The sequence below is a fragment of the Nothobranchius furzeri genome, chromosome 10, assembly GCF_043380555.1.
Source record: "Nothobranchius furzeri strain GRZ-AD chromosome 10, NfurGRZ-RIMD1, whole genome shotgun sequence".
Taxonomy (NCBI): Eukaryota; Metazoa; Chordata; class Actinopteri; order Cyprinodontiformes; family Nothobranchiidae; genus Nothobranchius; species Nothobranchius furzeri.
In genome coordinates this window covers 46295996-46322173 of record NC_091750.1, presented here as the reverse complement: position 1 = coordinate 46322173, position 26178 = coordinate 46295996, and the positions used below count along the sequence as shown (strand labels likewise).

General features: G+C 38.6%; 1 protein-coding gene across 1 annotated transcript in view; it reads left to right on the top strand.

Moving 5' to 3' along the window:
* The window catches only part of gfra3 (GDNF family receptor alpha 3), a 64758-nt gene that overhangs the window by 17736 nt on the left and 20844 nt on the right, over positions 1–26178 (top strand). Inside the window, exons 2-4 of the mRNA XM_015960805.3 lie at positions 1001–1267; positions 1341–1433; positions 1526–1895. Of these exons, the coding sequence (XP_015816291.1) occupies positions 1001–1267; positions 1341–1433; positions 1526–1895 (730 nt within the window). The remainder of the gene's footprint in view (positions 1–1000; positions 1268–1340; positions 1434–1525; positions 1896–26178) is intronic.

Sequence of the window (26178 nt, the reverse complement as noted above, 5' to 3'; positions counted from 1 at the left end):
TTGTGTGTTTGGTTCCATGTGTGTTTGTGTGTGGGTGGGCTGATGTTGGTGTGTGTGTGTGTGTGTGTGTGTGTGTCTGTGTGTGTGTGTGTGTGCGCGCACGTGCGTGTGTGTGTGTGTGCTCTGTCTTCTCGATCCCCAGTGAGTCATGGTGGATGGCTGCTTATACTGAGCCAGGATCCTCTGGAGGTTTCTTCCTGTTAAAAGGGAGTTTTCCTCTCCACTGTCCCTAAATTCTTGCTTAGTATGAGGATTGCTGTAAAGACACTGACACTAGTTAGTGACTCGATACGATTTGCTGGGTTCCTTGTATAGGAAACATTTTTCTGATTGGCTTAACGAACTGACCTGTATTGGAATGTTTATTATGTGAAGTGTCTTGAGATGATTCTTATCATGATTTGGTGCTATATAAATAAACTTGAATTGATTTGAATTTTCGCCTGGCTAGAGGTGAGCGTTCACAAACGATAGACGTTGTTACTTGTCACGGAAGTAGGGAGAGGGGCTCAAGGTGCAAGACATTAATGGTGCAATCTGAGAAAAAACCTCTGAATTTCTGCATTTAGAGGAACAATTAGAGCTTAAGAACTGGGAAGAGTAAAGAACGATGTTGTAGGTTTAATAAATGCTCCATAAATTTTGGTTCCATTTGTGTTGGTGAATGATTACTGCGGTACTGAGAAGACATCAGACAGCTGAAGCTTTATTAGGCTTAAAGTCAAATAAAACAAAGTTTTAAAATAATAAACGAGACAGTGCGAGAACTAGCGTTATTTTGTTTTTTAGGTTTGCTCCTATTGCTAAACCTTTTAGTTCCAGTGTAATTGTTTTTCTCTGTATCCAGTAAGGCAGAGCCAGGTCTCAAGTGTGCAATCATCCTTCTCTCCTGTCTTAATTAAAGCCTATTTAGTGAAAGGATTAATGATGGTTTCCAGAACGGTGAACCCAGTGTTGTTAATGATCTTTTGTCATTGGTAATGCTTCCCCTCTCCTCCAGGTAGCTTGTCGGTATCTGCATCGTTAGACTGTCTGCTGGCGGAGCAAGGCTGCATCAAGGAGCCGTCCTGCATGGGCATCTATCGGCTGCTGGAGTACTGCGCAGCGGAGGAGGCTGTGGCGCCCCTCAGCTCTGATGCTCGCCTCGAGTGCCTGGAGGCCCAGAACTCGCTGCAGCACTATCGCCCCCTTCAAGTGTGCAAGTGTCAGCGTGGCTCTCGCAGGGAGGAACACTGCCTGAAGGTTTACTGGACTGTCAGATTCGCAGGTGGGTAGAAATACTGGCATTTGTGTTTGTAGGGAGGCTTTTTCAATCCTTGTTTCTCCTGTTTGTGTTTTAGCATATGATGAGTATGAAGTGTCCCCATATGAGGAACTGAAGTTAAATCTGGTGAGAAACATAGAAATGTCCCGCATGGCGTCCATCATGGCAGGTAGAGTACATCTGAACAACAAAATGAGACAGATTTTTATGTTTATTAATATATATTGAGACATCACAAAACCTTTGTTTTTACTCCCTCAGCCACCTCTCTTAGTGTGGATGGTCAGAACCAGTGTCTGAAGGCAGCTCAGGACTGTGGTCTGTATGAGAAATGTGGCTCGCTTCGGTCAGAATATGTTGTGGCCTGCACCAAGCGCGCAACAGCCACTGACAACAGCTGCAACCGTCAGAAATGCCACAAAGCCCTTCGGCGCTTCCTGGAGCGCGTACCAGAAGAGTACAGCTTTGCTTTGCTCTTCTGTCCCTGCTCTGACACCCTGTGTGGCGAACGGCGAAGGAAAACCATTGTGCCATCATGTTCCTATGAGGAGAACTTGAGAGGAGAGGAAAGAGCGGGCAAACCCAACTGCCTCAGCCTACAGAACTACTGCTCCAGAGATGAGCTGTGTAGGTAAGATGGCTGCATTAGCATGCTGATGCAGTATGGTTAATAAGCGCTAATTGACAAAAAATCATGTGTACTATATAATGCATGTGCTATGTGTTATGCAAATCAAGTGATGGGCCTTTGTGTCACAAAAACATGTGACTTGGATTTGGACTTAATGCTTGATGGATGACTTCATCATTACTTACTTCATACAACTCTTCCTCTGCTGCCTTTCCTGCTATGCAGTCCTCTGTTTCCTCATTAGCAAAGTCTTGTGTAAAAGATGAGGACTGCGGCATTGCCAGTTTAAAATGAATGCATCTCTTGTTTTTAGGACGATGTGTTCTTTTTGAAATTAGTCTTAATACAATTAGTCCATTACTTGTAAACTGCAAATGCTAATCTCTCTAAAATCACCTCCGACACTCCTAGTCTGCTGCTGCATTTACAGTAAGCTCCTTAAAAGGGCAGTTGAATGTAAAACCACATTTTAGTTGTTTAATAAATGCAGTTTGGGTGGTCGAATGTAGCATATGAAAAAGTCAGAACCCTGTCTAACACGCTTTCTAAGAATCGTCATCTTGGGAGGGAGAGATGGTTGGTCCTGTGAAAAGCTTCTGATAACACATAATAAGCTGTGCCTTCGTCTTTTAACACCTTAATCTAACAGCTGAGACGTCTATGAGTGAATCATCACTAAATTAAACAAATCAGCTGTGTTCATGATTTAAAACATGCAGGAAACACGCTGAAGCGAGACTACAGCGCCAGGTCGGTAAGGTCAACAGACCAACTGAGGAGTTGCAAGTGGAATATTCTGGCCACAGGGGCGTTAGGGACTTGGTGACCTTTCATTAACCCTGTAAAGGGTCATTTTAGCCCATTCTGGCTCAAGGAAATAATTAAAAAATATGAAAAAGTTGCTAATCCTTTAAACTAAAAATCAGCTCAGCTTGATGTGGTTGTCCTTATATCTGGATTTGGGGTTTATTTTGATTGCCTGGATTGGTTCTAGGATACTTTTTACATACATATTTGGCTTGAGTTTGAACGTGCTTGAACCAGAACCTGAATTAATCTGCAGAACTGCCTTTAAACAACAACTGGGAGAACTAGGATTCTCACAGAGGCCCAGTAGATAAATGTTTAAATAATATTTGATGGAGATTTTTTTCCCCTGAAGCATCAGAGGAACATCTCAAAACTCAGACTGAAGGTGAACCTGAGACGATATTATGTGTTTTTGCCTCTAGGTGATTATACTGTATCAGCCTGTTCTCTTGTTTTGGTAATGTTAGGCTTTTGTATCTTTGCACGGAGAAGATTTATATATAAACGTTTACTTGACAATCGTTTTCACAGGAACCCGCTCCCAAAGAGCTAAAGTTTTATTTTAATGAGCCTATAATCTAAATGCATCGATACCTGCTCATTTACAAGGAGGTGACTAACGTTTTTAATGGATTAAAGGCTGAAAAAGGGGGGAGATTAATGAATATACCCAGCTAACAAAAATTTGTTGTAAGAACGTTATGGGAATGTTTATTTTGAATGTTGTAAAAACGTAGAAATGTCCAGTTTTTTTAATGTTACTGGAACGGTTGTGTTAACGTTACAAAAACATTGCTGGAATGTTTGCTTAAAGTTGTTTGAATGTTATTTTACGGTTAGCATGACATTAACAGAACGTTATGGGAATGTTTACTTTAAATGTTGTAAAAACGTAGAAATGTCCAGTTTTTTTAACGTTACTGGAATGGTGTGTTAACGTTACAAAAACATTGCTGGAATGTTTGCTTAAAGTTGTTTGAATGTTATTTTACGGTTAGCATGACATTAACAGAACGTTATGGAAATGTTTACTTTAAATGTTGTAAAAACGTAGAAATGTCCAGTTTTTTTAACGTTACTGGAATGGTGTGTTAACGTTACAAAAACATTGCTGGAATGTTTGCTTAAAGTTGTTTGAATGTTATTTTACGGTTAGCATGACATTAACAGAACGTTTACTTTGAATGTTGTAAAAACGTAGAAATGTCCAGTTTTTTTAACGTTACTGGAATGGTGTGTTAACGTTACAAAAACATTGCTGGAATGTTTGCTTAAAGTTGTTTGAATGTTATTTTACGGTTAGCATGACGTTAACAGAACGTTATGGGAATGTTTATTTTGAATGTTGTAAAAACGTAGAAATGTCCAGTTTTTTTAATGTTACTGGAACGGTGTGTTAACGTTACAAAAACATTGCTGGAATGTTTGCTTAAAGTTGTTTGAATGTTATTTTACGGTTAGCATGACATTAACAGAACGTTATGGGAATGTTTACTTTAAATGTTGTAAAAACGTAGAAATGTCCAGTTTTTTTAACGTTACTGGAATGGTGTGTTAACGTTACAAAAACATTGCTGGAATGTTTGCTTAAAGTTGTTTGAATGTTATTTTACGGTTAGCATGACATTAACAGAACGTTTACTTTGAATGTTGTAAAAACGTAGAAATGTCCAGTTTTTTTAACGTTACTGGAATGGTGTGTTAACGTTACAAAAACATTGCTGGAATGTTTGCTTAAAGTTGTTTGAATGTTATTTTACGGTTAGCATGACGTTAACAGAACGTTATGGGAATGTTTACTTTGAATGTTTTAAAAACGTAGAAATGTCCAGTTTTTTTAACGTTACTGGAAGGTGTGTTAACGTTACAAAAACATTGCTGGAATGTTTGCTTAAAGTTGTTTGAATGTTATTTTACGGTTAGCATGACGTTAACAGAACGTTATGGGAATGTTTACTTTGAATGTTTTAAAAACGTAGAAATGTCCAGTTTTTTTAACGTTACTGGAATGGTGTGTTAACGTTACAAAAACATTGCTGGAATGTTTGCTTAAAGTTGTTTGAACGTTATTTTACGGTTAGCATGACGTTAACAGAACGTTATGGGAATGTTTACTTTGAATGTTGTAAAAACGTAGAAATGTCCAGTTTTTTTAACGTTACTGGAATGGTGTGTTAACGTTACAAAAACATTGCTGGAATGTTTGCTTAAAGTTGTTTGGATGTTATTTTACGGTTAGCATGATGTTAACAGAACGTTATGGGAATGTTTACTTTGAATGTTGTAAAAACGTAGAAATGTCCAGTTTTTTTAACGTTACTGGAATGGTGTGTTAACGATACAAAAACATTGCTGGAATGTTTGCTTAAAGTTGTTTGAATGTTATTTTACGGTTAGCGTGATGTTAACAGAACATTAGCATAACATTACTGGAACGGTTACTGAAACGTTATTTGATTATTAGCATAACGTTCCCGGAATATTTTCATAACATGGCTGCAATACTGCTACAATGTTACCGGAACATTTTGTTAATGTTTGGAAAAACATTGTTGCAGCATTAGCAAAACATTGCTAAAACGTTAGCCTGACATTACCAGAACGTTATCTAAAGGCTAGAAAAATGTTTCTGCAACGTTATCTTAAGGTTAGCAAAACATTGCTGGAATATCAGCATAATGTTTCTGGAACGTTATCTTAAGGTTAGCATAACATTGCTGGAACATTGGCATAATGTTTCTGGAATGTTAGGGTTAGGGTTAGCAAAACATTGCTGGAACATCAGCATAATGTATCTGGAACGTTATCTTAAGGTTAGCAAAACATTGCTGGAACATCAGCATAATGTTTCTGGAACGTTATCTTAAGGTTAGCAAAACATTGCTGGAACATCGGCATAATGTATCTGGAACGTTATCTTAAGGTTAGCAAAACATTGCTGGAACATCGGCATAATGTATCTGGAACATTGTCTTAAGGTTAGCAAAACAACGCTGGAACATCAGTATTGTCACGATCTGGGGATGTTTAGGACCCAAATATGCTGAAACCCAGGATGACACGAGGCTGGGGAAGATGTAAAGTGAAATCCTTTATTTTAGGAGTAACCAAAAAACAAAAGTAATCCAAAAGGCTGGGAGCCAACAGTCCAAAAATCCAGATAGAGATCTGGAGATCCAAAAATACAAGAGGCACGAGAAGACTAGATCCAAGCACTAGAGGCACGAGAAGAACTTGACAGAATTACAACAAACAACAATGGACCGACAAGACACAGAGACAAGACAGGGCTTAAATACACTGGGGCATAATGGGAGGCAGATGAGCTGCAGGTGTGTGGAGTGTGGGGGGAGGACCAGGTGAAAGCAATGACTAATCAGGGAAGAAACTAACATGACCTAAGAGTGAACCTAAAAACACAAAAGCAACCATATAACTAAAATTCTAAAGGGAAGGAGAACTACAAAAACCGGTGGGACAAAACATATTAAAGAGACTAATAAAAATGAAAAGCTGAAACTATAAACACTGCAGAGGGATGACTGGAGAAGACTAAAGGAACACAGGAGACACATAAATGAGATGCAAAGGACATATGAGGGCGATATGAAACACAAAAGGAGAACCTGGAGTGGGAATTGGAGGGGCTGGGGAACAAAGGGACACAGAACATGACAAGTATAATGTATCTGGAACGTTATCTTAAGGTTAGCAAAACAACGCTTGAACATCAGCATAATGATTCTGGAACGTTATCTTAAGGTTAGCAAAACAATAATGGAACAGAAGATTAATGTTTCTGAAACGTTATCTTAAGGTTAATATTACTTTGCAGTAACATTAGTATAACATTGCAAAAACTTTAGTTTCTGAAACCCTTACGAAAAAGAAGTATACTTTAAGTATCTAATTTCAAGTATACTTAAGTGTACATAAGTTTATTTGCATACTTGTTCTTAAAGTTTACTTAGAATTATACTCCTTGGGTCTAAATTGGGCCACTAAAAGTATACTTGAAGTATACTTCAAAGTAATAATTTAAGTTTATTTGTAGTGTACTTCTGATATAATTGAGTACACTTTTCTCTTTGAAAGTATACTTAAAGTAACATCACAAGTGTACTTGGAGTGTACTTCTGATATAATTAAGTATACTTTTGTCCTTGAAAGTATACTTAAAGTAACAATATAAGTTTACTTTTCATACAATTGAGTATACTTTTCTTCTTGAATGTATACTTAAAATATACTTTAAGTAATAATATAAGTTTACTTATAGAGTACTTCAGATATAATTGAGTATACTTTTCTCCTTCAAAGTATACTTAAAAGTAACAGTATAAGTTTACTTCTAATAAAATTGAGTACTTTTGCCCTTGAAAGTATACTTAAAAATAAACTTTAACATTATACGTTTACTTGCAGTGTACTTTTGAAATAATTGAGTATACTTTTCTCTTTGAATGTATACTTAAAATTATACTTAAAGTAATAATATATGTTTACTTGTAGTGTACTTCTTATATAATTGAGTATACTTACAGTTTTGAAAGTACACTTTACAGTAAACTTGACGTAATATTCTTTTAGTAAATTTTAGTATCTCTATTTTCTCTATCAACACATACTGCAAGTAACATTTAACATCTATTTGCTTACTACCAATGCATTTAATTTCCACTATTTACTGATACTTCGTCTTTATGCAGAGAAAAAAGTTAATAAAGTAGCTAAGTAATTTTGTTTAAATGTATTAAACAGAGAGAATTAGAACAGAACAAAAACAGACCTGTTTACCAGGATTAATCAAAGATGAGAACGCAAACTGTTCTGAACATGTTTAACGCGTTAATTCTGTCCATTTTGAAAGACTTTTTAAAAATGCCTTTAAAAAAATCAGTCCATTTTATGGATCCACTTGCTTGGTTGTTGATGCCTTTTTGAAGTTTTCATTGTTGCATTTCTTTCGTATTATTTTTCTTTTATCTTGAACGCGCAGAGAGGGAAACTTCAACTGAGCATGCCCTGTGAACACACAAAGCAAAAAAATGAACACTTGAACTGTTAGGTGAACTCTGACACCACAAAATCTTTACAGTTCGTACACTGTAAACCCGAATAAGTAGGAAGAACTCAAAAAATGTAAGGCAATCAGTTCCCTCATATTTTCTGAGTTTATAAACTCAGATATTTGAGTACATCAGAACATAAATAAACTTAAATATTTGGAGTTTATATTAAATATATTTTCAAATTATGATCAAATTAAAGTTACAGGTTAAGCCAACTCAAACAGAAAATAAAACAAAATTTGAAAGAAACAATTACAAACGAACACTTTTGAAAACTGGACAACAGCAGTGTGTAGTCTTTCTTTGAGTAGGTGGTTTAAAGCAGTGGTTCCCAAACTTATTTAGCCGCGCACCCCCCCCCCCCCCATCGGGGCATGGCTCTCTCTCTCTCTCTCTCTCTCTCTCTCTCTCTCTCTCTCTCTCTCTCTCCCTCCCTCCCTCCCTCCCTCCCTCCCTCCCTCCCTCCCTCCCTCCCTCCCTCCCTCCCTCCCTCCCTCCCTCTCTCTCTCTCTCTCTCTCTCTCTCTCTCTCTCTCTCTCTCTCTCTCTCTCTCTCTCTCTCTCTCTCTCTCTCTCTCTCTCTCTCTCTCTCTCTCTCTCTCTCTCTCTCTCTCTCTCTCTCTCTCTCTATATATATATATCAGATGTCAAGCTAAACAGACAGGGTTAAAAAAAATTCCCCATCACTTTCATTTTTTAAATAGTAATTAATAAACATTCGATACATTACAATTTCCTTTGATTTCATTTTAAATAAATATTTAGAGTGCCCAGGTAGCACATAAAGAATGCAATTTAACGGTTTTCTTAAACAGGGTATATACAGCAATCCTTAAGTAAAATTTAATACTTTTTAATACTTTTTTTACTACCTTCAGAATTTTTTTAAAACCATCACAACACTAAATTGCAAGTGTTAATCAGCGACCTATTTACACATATTTTAACATATATAACATACAAAAAGAATAGACTTAGAGACTCACTGATGTTGACAACGTATTGCACATATTTATTTTACTTAGAAAATAAGCCAGGCACTTCTGTTCAGCGGTTCAGACAGTCGACCACGAGGCCTGAAATGATGCACAACGACCACTGAATATGACGTCATCATTATGTGACCGGATATGCTAAAGCAGGGCTGCTCGATTATGGCAAAAACAATAGTCACGATTATTGTGACTGAAATTGAGATCTCGATTATTTAAGACGATTTTTCAAATTATGTAGATTTTAATTTTTTTTTTTTAATTCAGTCATAAAACTGCTCAGGGCACAATCAGGGCAAAAGAACTCCTGATTCCCAGTATAAAAAGACCAATATACTTATAGCTCATAGTTTGACCCAAGGGCTGTAGACATTGGTTTAACTCATTTAAGTCTAACCAGTACAGACCCAAATACCAATATCTTGCAAATACTGACAGCAAGAATTATACAGTGGCATTTATAAATACATGCAAATTGCTGTTCACTAAATGTTGCATAGCATTTATTGAGTCGTGTCAAGGTGCTGTAGGAGTGCACTAGCACCATGTCCTCAGAGAGATTAGTTATTATTTATCAGCGTGAGGAACTTATTTCTACCTTATTTATAAACTATTTATTTACAAGTCCATCAGTTAATGTAATAAATGTCCCAACCACAGCTGCACCCCCACCCCCAACCCGGTCTCACAGCAATCAGGGGCAAGCTGCACGTGTGTTTAGCACGCCGCACGCGCACATTTAGCCGTTTTTATCGGCTCAGGAGTCCGCAGGTGCGGGTGTGTGTCACTCACTCTGGTTAATCCAACAGGGAGCCGGCTCCGAGAGCTGTTTCATTAGCGACCGACGCATCACTACATCATTCCCTTTCCTAATGTCCTGAAGAATGGTCCGGAGTGCAGGCGGAGTGTTTAGCTAACCTGCAGGAAATGTCGACAACAGTTATCCAGAAAGTAGCTAAGGGTTACCAGAGATGTTTCTGAGGTGTTCACTAGGTACTTTTAAGATTTAAAAAGTCAAGAAGGGGGTCTGAGAAGCTGCTAGAAATAGCGTCAAAGTCGCTAAGTTAACTTGGCAACACTGGGAGGAGCGCTTCATTTGCAACTCAAGGCAGCGCAAGTGGGAGGAGCAAATAATCGGCTTGCTTTGTTTTTATAATCGTTCAACACATTTCATTCGGAATATATTTCTATGACGATGTTCAGAATACGACATCTGATAGTCTGAAAAAATAATACCTAATTTGGAAAAAATAATACCTCTGAGACCAAATTTAACACTTTTAATGGCCTTAAATTTGACTATTTTTATTTATCACTTTTTAATACTTTTTAAAACCCCGCGGACACCCTGTTAAAATAGGAACGTTTAACCTGTGCGGCCAGAGCGCTCTCCTTCCTTCTGCTCTGCATAAACCCGAGCTGATCACCTACTTGTGCGTATTAATCACATGTCTATAGGGGACAAGATATAGCCATGATGTTCACTTTTACCTCAGACCGACTTATTGCTGTTTTATGGTGTGGCTGAATCTGCGATCCGCTGCCACGCGGACTGGAATAACAAATGCTGCAGGTTCGGAGTCACTGGCTGGAGCGGACCCGACTCATCCCAGAAGCTAATATCTTAATTTGACCTTGAATGAAAAATAACCTCTTAAAAGTTTTTATCACGGTGGAGGCAGCGTTCATTTCTGCCTTCAGTCTGACGGCGCGCTGGAGTTAAAGCAGCGTGCGTGCTTATTGAATCTGTGTGCACGTGTGTGTGTGCGCGCGTGTGCAGCACAGCCGCTCAAATCACCGCGTCTCGCGCTGTTTAAACCAATGTTGTAAAATGACTTCTGCCCAGCCCAGATGTGCTCACTTGTGCACCCGTGAGCCGTGGTTCAGCCGGAACGCGTCTGACCTCTGACAGACGCACTCTGAACTTCAGATCTTCAGCGCGCTGTTAATAGCCTGAATGGGAATCATTTCTTGTTATTTAGTTACATCCACAATGTTCTGTGTGTGAGGTTTACAACGTCAGAACACCTGCATGAGACAGGTGTTAATTACAATCTGCCAGAATGACTCGCCACCTTCAGATTCCTCCAACACCGTTAAAAATGATCAAATACGGAACATATCGGTGTGCGCAGGCCAGAGTGCTGAAGCTCGGCGCATTGTTATTATGAAGCTAGGGCACATGTGGCGGACACGCGCGCGCGCAAAAATATACTTGTTTTCAATTATATTTATTGTGCCCACTTACTTTTTCTTTGGCCCACCCACAAATGAGTTTCTACGCTAATGGTGACATATGACAGACTTCTCTGAGCTCCGCAGCCATTACACTTTTCACCTTGCGCACCCCCTAGCGGCAGCTCGCGCACACTTTGGGAATCCCTGGTTTAAAGCAACATCAGGATGCACATCAATTCAACATTAACAAAATATGAATTACACTAACCACTATCAAGTAAGTCAGTGAGTACTTTATGCCATTTGGCATAAAACCAGTCGAGTATTGAATCGGATTAGCCTATTAGCATTAGATTCTAATGGGCTAATCCGATTCAATTATTCATGCTAAACTAAAGACTAATTGGGATTCTGCCCCCGCGACCCGGACCCGGATAAGCGGAGGAAGACGAAGACGAAGACGAAGAAACTAAAGACACAAATGGAGTTGCCAGACTCAGAACGGCTGGACGAACAGAGAAAAGGTAAAACTCAACTGTTCCTCCCACTGTCTTTATGGGTGACCCCGCGAGGAAAGTTGACCATTGAGCAGGGTTGATGGTTTATCCCTTGAGGTCCACGTGACAGGGGTGAGGTGGTGCTCACTCCTCACCTCTGCCATATAGACCCAAGGGATGAACCATCAACCCTGCTCAATGGTCAACTTTCCTCGCGGGGTCCTACCCATTAGGACAGTGGGAGGGTTAACTCAAGGAGGAGTGGAAAATGAACATATTTGCCCAAATGGTGGTGTGTTACTTTAACATCAACAATTAAAGAGCAGACAAATAGTAAATTACATTGTGGATGTGGACAATGCTCTAACAGAGTGAGCCATCTGAATCCACCACTCTTTAAGATTTTGAGTTACACATGTAACATCAGGTCATTTTTGACTCTGGAGCTTGGGTGACAGTTTAGACCAAGTAAGATTTTCTGCGTGGACTCAAATGTGTTGGTCAGTCCCTTCGGATAATCTAGATGTAAGGCATAGATGAGGCCGAACATTACCAGGAAGGCATCAGGAAGCCTGGAGAGGTTGACAATCACATCACCCTCTAGGACAGGGATTCCCAAAGTGTGGTGCACGAGCTGCCGCTAGGGGGTGCGCGAGGTGAAAAGTGTAATGGCTGCGGAGCTCAGAGAAGTCTGTCATATGTCACTATTAGCGTAAACTCATTTGTGGGTGGGCCAAAGAAAACGTAAGTGGCCACAATAAATATAATTGAAAACAAGTATATTTTTGCGCGCGCGCGCGTGTCCTCCACGTGTTCTAGCTTCATAATAACAATGTGCCGAGCTTCAGCACTCTGGCCTGCGCACACCGATATGTTCCGTATTTGATCATTTTTAACGATGTTGGAGGAATCTGAAGGTGGTGAGTCATTCTGGCAGATTGTAATTAACACCTGTCTCATGCAGGTGTTCTGACATTGTAAACCTCACACACACAACATTGTGGATGTAATTAAATAAATAAGAAATGATTCCCATTCAGGCTATTAACAGCGTGCCGGAGATCTGAAGTTCAGAGTGCGTCTGTCAGAGGTCAGACGCGTGCCAGCTGAACCACGGCTCACGGGTGCACAAGCGAGCACATCTGGGCTGGGCAGAAGTCATTTTACAACATTGGTTTAAATAACGCCGATAACGACGCGAGGTGACTGGAGCGCCTCATGGAGCTGTGCCGCGCGCACACACACACACACGCAGATTCAATAAGAGCGCACGCTGCGCAAACTCCGGCGCCCCAGAAATGAGCGCTGCCTCCTCTGTGATAAAAACTTTTAAGAGGTTTTAAAACATTTTTCATTCCAGGTCAAATTAAGATATTAGCTTCTATTTTGGGATGACGTATTAAAGTCGGGTCCGCTCCAGCAGTGACTCCGAACCTGACTACAACCCCTGTTGCAGCATTTGTTGTTCCAGTTAGCGTGGCAGCGGATCGCAGATTCAGCCACACCATAAAACAGCAATAAGTCGGTCTGAGGTAAAAGTGAACATCATGGCTATATCTTTTCCCCTATAGACATTTGATTACGCACAAGTAGGTGATCAGCTCAGGTTTACGCAGAACAGAAGGAAGGAGAGCGCTCTGGCCGCACAGGTTAAACGTTCCTACTTTAAGAAAACCGTTAAATTGCATTGTTGATGTGCTACCTGGACACTCTAAATATTTATTTAAAATTAAATCAAAGGAAATCATAATGGTATCGAATGTTTATTAATTACTATTTAAAAAATGAAAGTGATGGGGGAAAAGGTCGATCATTATTTTTAACCCTGTCTGTTTAGCTTGACGTCTGATATATATATATATATATATATATATATATATATATATATATATATATATATATATATATATATATATATATATAGCCATGCCCTGATGTGGTGGCTGGGGGGTGCGTCGACATGGTCGGGACATAGAAGGGGGTGCGCGGCTAAATAAGTTTGGGAACCGCTGCTCTAGGATAAGAGATTCTCACTGGGTCGTACGTAACTGGACTCTCGGCATCATCGGTGATGGTTGTCAGGAGGACAACTGCTGCATCCCTGAGGTCCGGCTCATTGGTATCATCCTTACAAAAATGAAAGGGAGATCATACACTAATCATATTTGAACTGAAACTCTGACTGTGGCCATTTTTATTTCAGTAGATTGTCATGTAAATAACAATAAATGCAGTCTGATAGACTCCTGTTTATGGCTGGGCAACATGTCAAAGATTTATCGTTATCCAAGTTCTTGTCTCTCATCCAGATAATTTTTCCCATGTCAATAAATTTGATAATAAAAAAATGAAAAGATGTGTAAGTTGGCCACATTTATGTCCCTTTAAGAAGCTGTAGCACCTTGAGTCATGTAAAATTTTAGTCAATGTAATACATGAGACAGCCCCATCTAGTGGACAAATATTGTTGCTACGCATTCCTGTAGTTATCGTCAACTTATCGTTATCGAGGTGAGATCTTCAATATATGGTGATATTGATTTTAGGCCATATCGCCCAGCCCTACTCCCGTTCAATCTGTTGCTTTGTGCTCTCATTTACGAATAAAGTGAGATGGCTCCAGTGTGTGCCAGTGTTATGCTAATGAAAGCTACTTGAATTCTTTGCAGTGATTGTTGATTTTTCTCAGTGCCTTAAAGCCTGCCACACATGAGTGCCATCTGCTGAGCAAACGGTCTCGAATGACCGCTTGGTCAGCAGATACCTCGCCATGTGCGCCAGATTTTCACTGAGTTTTCCACCTCATGAGACGCTGAGGTGAATATCTGACCAGTTAAGATATTTTCCGCCTCACAGGGGTAAAAACTCGCCGTGTGCGCATTACCGAGCTGCTGGTTGAGCTGAAATATTCTAGTGGCCAACCAAAGCACGTTTTCCACTCACATGACCCCAAGATGGCAGCCCCCTGTCTGCATGTCAGAAAAGAAACAAAACAGAGACAGAGCTGGAAACGGAGGAAATGCCTATCCTTTTTTGTTGACGAAATGTCGCCGCCACCGGCATTTCAAGGTTAGGAAAATATGGGTATGGTAGCTGGAAAGATGGACCAGGCAAGGAGTTTATGCCAATTTACTCCGAGACACACCTGGAAGACCCAGAATCCTTCCGAAAGGGTAATGGAAACAGTGGGCCCATCGATCCGCAAGGTACCGTTTTGTTTATTTTTCAGACACGCAGACAGGGTAAGGGGCTGCATCTGAATACATCTTGGGGTCATGTGAGTGGAAAACGTGCTTTGGTTGGCCACTAGAATATTTCAGCTCAACCAGCAGCTCAGTAGTGCGCACACAGCGAGTTTTTACCCCTGTGAGGCAGAAAATATCTAACTGGTCAGATATTCACCTCAGCGTCTCGAGAGGCAGAAAACTCAGTGAAAATCAGGCGCACATGGCGAGCAATCTGCTGAGCAAACAGTCATTCGAGGCCGTTTGCTCAGCTGATTGCTCTCGTGTGTGGCAGGCTTAAACATCTTGCCAAAGGTTTGTAGTTGAAACAATGGCACTTTTTCCAGAATGTTCATGTGCGTTGTGCTTGTGTTGTCTTTATGCATAAATAAATAGAATGATTTGTTCAAATTTACAATACTGGGACTTACCACACATGTCCTCAAAAATCCAGAGGTTTCCTCACGCAGATAGACAGGAAGGGCATGGAGAACAGTGGTACGCCTTGTGTGGACATCATGTAATTCCTAAGAAGATTAAGAGTGTAAATACTGTCAAGTTTACTAATCAAACTCAATGCCAAATTGCTCTGACCAATTTTCCAAGACAGTGATATCTGCATCTAAATCCAATGATAAACTGCTGAATTCAAAAGTTAATTTGAAGTGTTTAACATTACATAATACGGAGGGGTATTAGGGCCACTGAAGAAAAAATTCTGAAAATAAATAAAATTAATAAAGTCAGAATTCTGACATTTATCTCAGTATTCAATTGTTTCCTTCAGTGGCCCTAATACTGCCTTATTGCCTAAGAGTATTAGAGTCACTGAAGAAGAAAAAAAGAATTGAGAAAAAGACTCAGATATTTTCAAAATTCTGGGATTTAAGTCAGAATTCTGACTTTTTTCATAAACCTAAAACAAAACAAACAAAAAACTATTTAGGAATTTTTTGTTAAAAAAACCCAAATCAAAACAAACAAAAAAATAAAAGCCTGAATTTTAAGATTTAAGTCAGAATTCTGATCCCCCCTCATAATCTTCCCCAATTTCATTTTTTTTTTGTTTTAGGTACCAGTCAGAACTCTGAGATTAAACTCAGATTTATGACTTATTTTCTCAGAATTCTATTTTTTTTTTCTTCAGTGGCTCCAATACTCATAGCATAAAGACATTACCTGTAAATTGTATATTCACCTGTGCATCATGGGCTTTGACAATGTCAGCCAAAGCATTTGCAGTCTTTCCAGTTTTGGAAGCTTTCTGTATGAATAAGGCCATCAAATGAGGAGTGTGGTGATCTAGCTGCGCATAAAAGGTGTTAGGACGGTTCTGGTTTGTGATTCGTTGAAACTCTGCATACACCTGCATTAATGAAAGAACAGTACAATAAAAACAATTATTAATTTATGATGAATGAAATACAGCAACGCTACACGCAATGTGAAATAGCATGGTCAAAGATAAAACCAGATGAAAGAGCTGATCCTCATTACCTCAGCTGGCATATAAAGAGCAGGCCAGAGGTCCATCAGCTCTTTCACAGGAGGGCAGGACATGACTCGTCTGTCGTCTCAAGGCAAATGTTGTCTGCATCATCCGGCTAATAACACATATGTTTCTCTCAGTCTTCTTTACTTCCTCAACAACAGCCTGCCTCATACAGCCCAGACTAGAGGGGTCTTCTCCTTGAGGAAAGTTAGGCAGGAAGTTCTGCACGCTTGGATGTTTGAATGGGAAGGTTCATTCTCTGGGTTTCTTTGGCTTCTTTTCCCAGCATTTACGGAGACCTCCTGACATCCAGCTCTTCTCTTCTTAGTCCTGTAATTTTCCTTTTTGAACTTGATGCTGTTTTTCCATCCATTCCAACCACTGTCAGATCCTGCTTCTTTTAAACATGATGTTTGCTCACAAGACCATTGCTATTTCTTTGTCACTAGGGTAAGCCTTGAACCTACTGTATATATGGTAGATGCCAGATTCTTGACAACTGAAGTCTTTCATTCTTTTCAAATTCAGTATTCACATCTCTACGTGTCAGCTCAATGTCAAATGGAAATTTGGGAATCTGAAAAGGACCTGGGGGCCATCTGCTTAGACGCTCTGGGGATGACACATCTGAAAAGGTATCAGTTGATGCAACAGAACGGGAATCCTGTGTAAGGGAAATATGAACAAAGGATTTTTGTGGTAACTCCTCTATGTCAACAAGGCAAGTGAGCCTTCCATCAAAGTCTGGATCTTCGTATTTCAAATTGAAATCACAGTCAAGTTCCAGTTTTTCTTTTAAAATCTTAATCAGTTCATCAAAAGAGGCCGGACAGGAGTCAAGTTTTAATTTAATTACACGGTCAGATTCGACAGCACGTAGGATCATGTTTCGTGGGGCTTCAGCCGCCATCACTGTAATAAAGAAATGAAGAGATATTTAAGTTAAAAGCACCTTAATACAGAAAACATAGGGCTTTCATAAGTTTTTTGAATGTTAACAATCATGAATAACAGCCTCTGTGCCAAAGCGACAGTTTTAAAAGACAAATCTGTATACATATATACATACATACATATATAGTCATGTTATTTAGAATGTGCCATCAAAAATACAGATTGTGAGAATTACTCACCAGTGTTCTTACTTCTGTCTCACTTGTATGAACCTCTTGGGGGTCAACAGCAGCATGCCATCAATCTTGTGTGCAGAGAGTGGGGTTGGATCATTGAAGTCTGACTTTAGATTCATAGACAGGCTTCCCAATGTGGCTGACAGCTCATAGGAACGCAGATACTCTACATTTACACATCTACACCAGGAAGCATAATCAGTAGAGAAAAAAAACTTTGTGAATCACAAGGTAGATCTGTGTTAGTCAGCAAAATTTAGGCAGTCCTCCACTATATATGAAGCTATGTGAGAAGATTCAAGTGTAATTTGACTTATCCACACAAAGCTAAAAACATAACATTTAAAGAAAAGAATCTGGAGCAACAGCGTACACTAAGGACAAAATTACAACACTAAAATACTGTGAAATTAATAGAAACAGCGTTCTGCGGTTCAAGATATGTGCAACTGAGCACTATTTAATTTGATGATAAAACATTAACAAAATTTCGATGTATATGTGTGTATTAAATAAAACTTTTCACAAAAACTGACAAACTCCCGCCAGCGAACTGAACTTCCTGTTTTTTTTTTTTTTGTCCTCAGAACATCACGTTTTAAAAAAACTATGGAGGAGACAAAAATGGAGGGAAGGAGGGAACATATAGCATCGAGATCAGCACTGCTTCGTCTCTTGCGGTCACAATCCTCTTCTACGGTTAAAAAAGCAGGCTGCTTGCAAAGCTATGGCACAGGTGCTACGGGGAAAATAGTTTACAACACAGACTGATTTTTCATCGCTGTACAAGAGATCACTGCTCATTTACTTTTAATAAATGGACGTTTAAGTTTGACTTGGTGGCGCTGAGCTCCCGCTTTTATTTTTTTCTCAGAACGTCACGTTTAAAAAAAATACAATGGAGGGGACAAAAATGGAGGGAATAAGTCTCTAGAAGTCTAATAAAAAGTATCTAAAGTAATGCTAACCTTCAATAATGAGAAAGCGCTGCTCGTTTCATTTAATAAACGGACTTTAGTCGCACACAACGTTAATAACACAGCTAACTTACACGATGACTTAGCATATTAGCTTGCTACGTGGCCAACATTACTCACCATGTCCGTCTTAAAAACATTTAAGCAACTTTTATGGTGGCTACTTACATTTAGCTCAGTGGTGCAGAAGCATCGACTGTCAAGTGCAGAACAGAAGCGTGACATCCGACAGTTAATGCACCTCCGACCCTGCTCTTCTTCTCGGTCTGCCCAGAAGCTTCGAGAGCCGACTGAGCAAATGCTACAAAATAAAAGCACTTCCTGTGCGTGTAATTTCACAATAATTCGTAATTTCATGCTTAATATGTTATTTAGGACAGCCAGACAGAGTACTTTCTTCATCCCTATGAAAATTATTTTTACAGAAGTCCAGTACCACTCAATACTCACACTTAATTGACTAGTTATTTCGAAATAAGGCAAAGATTCAAGCAAGGATAAACTTAATATGGAGGAATATGTTAAACAGAAAGGACATGTCAAAAAAAAGGACTGATTTCAAAATATATAAAGCTTTACAACAGGATTTGACTGTTAAGAATACAGATATTAAAGAAAAATGGGAACTGGAAGTGAACATAATGATGACAGATGAGGAATGGGAGGAAACACTTGAAGCAGGCCATAAACTAACTAATAGTCTGTCTTGGAGGGAATTTGAATGGAAGGTGAAGGCGCATACTTTAAAACTCCACTTATCATGTCACGTATGTGAGAATGCTGTTTGTAGATTACAGCTCAGCATTCAACACCATTGTTCCCTTTAAGCTGGACAGGAAACTGTCTGGACTGAGCAGCTCCCTCTGCAGCTGGATCCTTAACTTTCTGTCTGACAGACGCCAGGTGGTCAGACTAGGCGGCACCACCTCATCCCCCGTCACACTGAACACTGGTGCTCCGCAGGGGTGTGTGCTGAGCCTTCTCCTGTACTCACTCTACACCTACGACTGCACGGCCACGAGAAACTCCAACATCATTGTGAAGTATGCGGACGACACCACAGTGGTAGGTCTCATCACCAACAACAATGAGACGGCCTACAGGGAGGAGATCAGCGCCCTGACCCACTGGTGTCAGGACAACCGTCTCACCCTCAACGTCACAAAGACAAAGGAGTTGATAATGGACTTCCGGGAGGAGCAGAGGAATACACACCCCCATCATCATCAACGGCGACGCTGTGGAGAGGGTGAGCAGCTTCCGTTTCCTTGGAGTTCATCTGGCAGAGGATCTTACGTGGTCAGTGCACACGGAAAATACGGTGAAGAGTGCACAGCAGCGCCTCTTCTTTCTCAGGAGACTGAAAAGATTTGGCATGAGCCGCCGCATCCTCAGGACCTTCTATCGCTGTTCCATTGAGAGCATCCTCACTGGATGTATCTCCACCTGGTATGGCAACAGCACCGCTTACAACCGCAAAGCTCTCCAGAGAGTAGTGCGGTGTGCAGAAAGGATTATTGGAGGTGAGCTTCCCTCCCTCCAGGACATCTACAGGAAGCGGTGCCTGAGGAAAGCGGGGAGGATCATCAAGGACTCAAGTCACCCCAGCCATAAACTGTTCAGACTACTTCTATCAGGAAGGAGGTTCTGCAGCATCCGGTCCAGAACCAGCAGACTGAGAGACAGTTTTTTCCATCAGGCCATCAGACTGCTGAACACTTCGCAGACACCTCACCCTCACTACTGAAACTCCAACATTACACACTCCATACTGTACATTAATGCCACTGTTTTGCACATACCAGCCTCTGTACGTTTTATATCTCTTATCTTATTGTTTACTTTATTCATTTGTAAAACACGTATATACACACTATACACACACTCACACACTCACACGCACACACGTAGAACAATATATTAAAAAAATAATAATAATATACTTGCATAAACATTTCGTAATGTATATACATTACAACTTATACATATTATTACTTAGATTAGCCATTTTTATATTTTACTTGTTTTTACATTACTGTATTTTTGCATAACTCTGTTGCTGTGGAGCTCGCACACAAGAAATTCACTCGCATGTACTGTACCAGTGTACCTGCACATGTGACGTGACAAAAAAAGTGATTTGATTTAAATAGTAACGTTTCAAATTTATGTTGGAGAAAATGCGGGCTAGCGGGAGACTTTTCACATATACTTTTGTTCTGCCCTAAATTCATACCATTCTGGGAAGGTGTTAGGGAGAAATTGAAAGAACCTGGAAGGTGAAATTACAATTTAAGTTAAAATGGTTTGTACTGGGAATGCTATACAAAAATTCTTACACACATAATGGAGACATACGTAATCAGAATTCTGCTTATGACTGCCAAGAAGTGTATTAAGGTTTTATGGCTGGACACAGAACCCCCAAGGGTGGCACAGTGGAGAGACAGAGTTAGACAGGTCTACAAAATGGAACAAATTAATGCAAGACTATGACTGGGACTAGTGAAATTAGAAAAAATGTGGGAACCAATAAAACAAATGTTAGAAAGATAGTACTCTCATGTGAAAATTATTATTATAAATTTTTTAATGTATTTTTGTCTTTTGGGTGAGTTATTTAGCTAGATCAAAGTAAAATGTAGAATGTATTAGAAAGCAGATAAGATGAATACAGAGAAAGCTTGTCAGAACTACAGTGGGGCAAAAAAGTATTTAGTCAACCACCGATTGTGCAAGTTCTCCCACTTAACATGATGACAGAGGTCAATAATTTACATCATAGGTACACTTCAACTGTGAGAGACAGAATGTGGAAAAAAATCCATGAATTCACATGGCAGGATTTTTAAAGAATTTATTTGTAAATCAGGGTTGAAAATAAGTATTTGGTCAGTAACAAAAATTCAACTCAATACTTTGTAACATAACCTTTGTTGGCAATAACAGAGGTCAAACGATTACTATTGGTCTTTACTAGGTTTGCACACACAGTAGCTGGTATTTTGGCCCATTCCTCCATGCAGATCTTCTCGAGAGCAGTGATGTTTTGGGGCTGTCGCCGAGCAACACGGACTTTCAAATCCCTCCACAGATTTTCTAAGGGGTTGAGGTCTGGAGACTGGCTAGGCCACTCCAGGACTTTCAAATGCTTCTTACGGAGCCACTCCTTTGTTGCCCGGGCGGTGTGTTTGGGATCATTGTCGTGTTGGAAGACCCAGCCACGTTTCATCTTCAAAGCTCTCACTGATGGAAGGAGGTTTTGGCTCAGAATCTCACGATACATGGCCCCATTCATTCTGTCCTTAACAAAGATCAGTCGTCCTGTCCCCTTAGCAGAAAAACAGCCCCAAAGCATGATGTTCCCACCCCCATGCTTCACAGTAGGTATGGTGTTCTTGGGATGCAACTCAGTATTCTTCTTCCTCCAAACACAACGAGTTGAGTTTGTACCAAAAAGTTCTACTTTGGTTTCATCTGACCACATGACATTCTCCCAATCCTCTGCTGTATCATCCATGTGCTCTCTGGCAAACTTCAGACGGGCCTGGACATGCACTGGCTTCAGCAGCGGAACACGTCTGGCACTGCAGGATTTGATTCCCTGCCGTTGTAGTGTGTTACTGATGGTGACCTTTGTTACTGTGGTCCCAGCTCTCTGCAGGTCATTCACCAGGTCCCCCCGTGTGGTTCTGGGATTCTTGCTCACCGTTCTCATGATCATTTTGACCCCACGGGATGAGATCTTGCGTGGAGCCCCAGATCGAGGGAGATTATCAGTGGTCTTGTATGTCTTCCATTTTCTGATAATTGCTCCTACAGTTGATTTTTTCACACCAAGCTGCTTGCCTATTGTAGATTCACTCTTCCCAGTCTGGTGCAGGTCTACAATTCTTTTCCTGGTGCCCTTCGAAAGCTCTTTGGTCTTGGCCATGGTGGAGTTTGGAGTCTGACTGTTTGAGGCTGTGACAGGTGTCTTTTATACAGATAATGAGTTCAAACTGGTGCCATTAATACAGGTAACGAGTGGAGGACAGAAAAGCTTCTTAAAGAAGACATTACAGGTCTGTGAGAGCCAGAGATTTTCCTTGTTTGAAGTGACCAAATACTTATTTTCCACCCTGATTTACAAATAGATTCTTTAAAAATCCAGCAACGTGAATTCATGGATTTTTTTTCACATTCTGTCTCTCACAGTTTAAGTGTACCTATGATGTAAATTACTGACCTCTGTCATCATTTTAAGTGGGATAACTTGCACAATCGGTGGCTGACTAAATACTTTTTTGCCCCACTGTATATGTACTGATTGGTGATTTGGTTAAGTTGTATAGATCTTATGGCCACAAGGAAATTCGAACTTTGTTCAGGGAAACACTGCCCTGGAGAGGGGAAGAAAAAACTCAAATGCATCTCCATGTAAATGTTGTCGTTCTAATTCAAAAATAAAAAGTTCCAAATATATATATATATATATATATATATATATATATATATATATATATATATATATATATATATATTATATATATATATATAACATATATATATTATATATAAAACATATTATAATATATTATATAAATATAACAACACTAAGAGAACTTTAATCAATCATAAATAACGTTGTTACCATGTTCCGAGAATGTGGTTCTAAAAATGTTCTCTAACAACGTTATGAGAACTTTCATCAATCATGAATAACGTTGTACAGACATTATAAGAACGTGGTTCTAAGAATGTTTTCTAACAACACTAAGAGAACTTTCATCAATCATAAATAACGTTGTGACCATGTTCCGAGAATCTGGTTCTAAAAATGTTTTCTATCAATGTTATGAGAACTTTCATCAATCATGAATAACGTTGTACAGACATTATAAGAACATGGTTCTAAGAATGTTTTCTAACAACACTAAGAGAACTTTAATCAATCATAAATAATGTTGTTACCATGTTCCGAGATTCTGGTTCTAAAAATTTTCTCTAACAACGTTATGAGAACTTTCATCAATCATGAATAACGTTGTACAGACATTATAAGAATGTGGTTCTAGGAATGTTTTCTAACAACACTAAGAGAACTTTAATCAATCATAAATAATGTTGTTACCATGTTCCGAGAATCTGGTTCTAAAAATGTTCTCTAACAACGTTATGAGAACTTTCATCAATCATGAATAACGTTGTACAGACATTATAAGATTGTGGTTCTAAGAATGTTTTCTAACAACACTAAGAGAACTTTAATCAATCATAAATAACGTTGTTCCCATGTTCCGAGAATGTGGTTCTTAAAATGTTTTCTATCAACGTTATGAGAACTTTCATCAATCATGAATAAAGTTGTAAAAACATTATAAGAACATGGTTCTAAGAATGTTTTCTAACAACACTAAGAGAACTTTAATCAATCATAAATAACGTTGTTACCATGTTCCGAGAATCTGGTTCTAAAAATGTTCTCTAACAACGTTATGAGAACTTTCATCAATCATGAATAACGTTGTACAGACATTATAAGAACACGGTTCTAAGAATGTTTTCTAACAACACTAAGAGAACTTTAATCAATCATAAACAACGTTGTTACCATGTTCCGATAATCTGGTTCTAAAAATGTTCTATAACAACGTTATGAGAACTTTCATCAATCATGAATAACATTTTACAGACATTATAAGAACGTGGTTCTAAGAATGTTTTCTAACAACACTAAGATAACTTTAATTAATCATAAATAACGTTGTTACCATGTTCCGAGGATCTGGTTCTAAAAATGTTCTCTATCAACGTTATGAGAATTTTCATCAATCATAAATAACGTTGTTACCATGTTCCGAGAATGTGTTTCTTAAAATGTTCTCTAACAACGTAATGAGAACTTTCATCAATCATGAATAAAGTTGTAAAGACATTATAAGAACATGGTTCTAAGAATGTTTTCGAACAACACTAAGAGAAATTTAATCAATCATAAATAACGTTGTTACCATGTTCTGAGAATGTGTTTCTAAAAATGTTCTCTATCAATATTATTAGAACTTTCGTCAATCATGAATAACGTTGTAAAGACATTATAAGAACGTGGTTCTAAAAATGTTTTCTAACAACACTAAGAGAACTTTCCTCAGTCATAAATAACGTTGTTACCATGTTCCGAGAATGTGGTTCTTAAAATGTTTTCTATCAACATTATGAGAACTTTCATCAATCAATAATAAAGTTGTAAAGACATTATAAGAATGTGGTTCTAAGAATGTTTTCTAACAACACTAAGAGAACTTTCATCAATTAAAATAACGTTGTTACCATGTTTCGAGAATGTGGTTCTAAAAATGTTCTCTATAAACATTATTAGAACTTTCGTCAATCATGAATAACGTAAAGACATTATAAGAACGTGGTTCTAAAAATGTTTTCTAACAACACTAAGAGAACTTTAATCAATCATAAATAACGTTGTTACCATGTTCCGAGAATCTGGTTCTAAAAATGTTTTCTAACAACGTAATGAGAACTTTCATCAATCAATAATAACATTGTACAGACATTATAAGAATGTGGTTCTAAGAATGTTTTCTAACAACACTAAGAGAACTTTAATCAATCATAAATAACGTTCTTACCATGTTCCGAGAAGCTGGTTCTAAAATGTTCTCTAACAACGTTATAAGAACTTTCATCAATCATGAATAACGTTGTACAGACATTATAAGAACGTGGTTCTAAGAATGTTTTCTAACAACACTAAGAGAACTTTAATCAATCATAAATAACGTTCTTACCATGTTCCGAGAAGCTGGTTCTAAAATGTTCTCTAACAACGTTATAAGAACTTTCATCAATCATGAATAACGTTGTACAGACATTATAAGAACGTGGTCCTAAGAATGTTTTCCAACAACACTAAGAGAACTTTAATTAATCATAAATAACGTTGTTACCATGTTTCGAGAATGTGGTTCTAAAAATGTTCTCTATCAACATTATTAGAACTTTCATTAATCATGAATAACGTTGTAAAGACATTATAAGAACGTGGTTCTAAAAATGTTTTCTAACAACACTAAGAGAACTTTCATCAGTCATAAATAACGTTGTTACCAGGTTCCGAGAAAGGGGTTCTAAAAATGTTCTCTAACAACGTTATGACAACTTTCATCAATCATGAATAACGTTGTACAGACATTATAAGAATGTGGTTCTAAGAATGTTTTCTAACAACACGAAGAGAACTTTAATCAATCATAAATAACGTTGTTACCATGTTCCGAGAATCTGGTTCTAAATATGTTCTCTAACAACGTTATGAGAACTTTCATCAATCATGAATAACGTTGTAAACACATTATAAGAACATGGTTCTAAGAATGTTTTCTAGCAACACTAAGAGAACTTTCATCAGTCATAAATAACGTTGTTACCATGTTCCGAGAATCTGGTTCTAAAAATGTTCTATAACAACGTTATGAGAACTTTCATCAATCATGAATAACATTGTACAGACATTATAAGAACGTGGTCCTAAGAATGTTTTCCAACAACACTAAGAGAACTTTAATTAATCATAAATAACGTTGTTACCATGTTTCGAGAATGTGGTTCTAAAAATGTTCTCTATCAACATTATTAGAACTTTCATTAATCATGAATAACGTTGTAAAGACATTATAAGAACGTGGTTCCAAAAATGTTTTCTAACAACACTAAGAGAACTTTCATCAGTCATAAATAACGTTGTTACCAGGTTCCGAGAAAGGGGTTCTAAAAATGTTCTCTAACAACGTTATGACAACTTTCATCAATCATGAATAACGTTGTACAGACATTATAAGAATGTGGTTCTAAGAATGTTTTCTAACAACACGAAGAGAACTTTAATCAATCATAAATAACGTTGTTACCATGT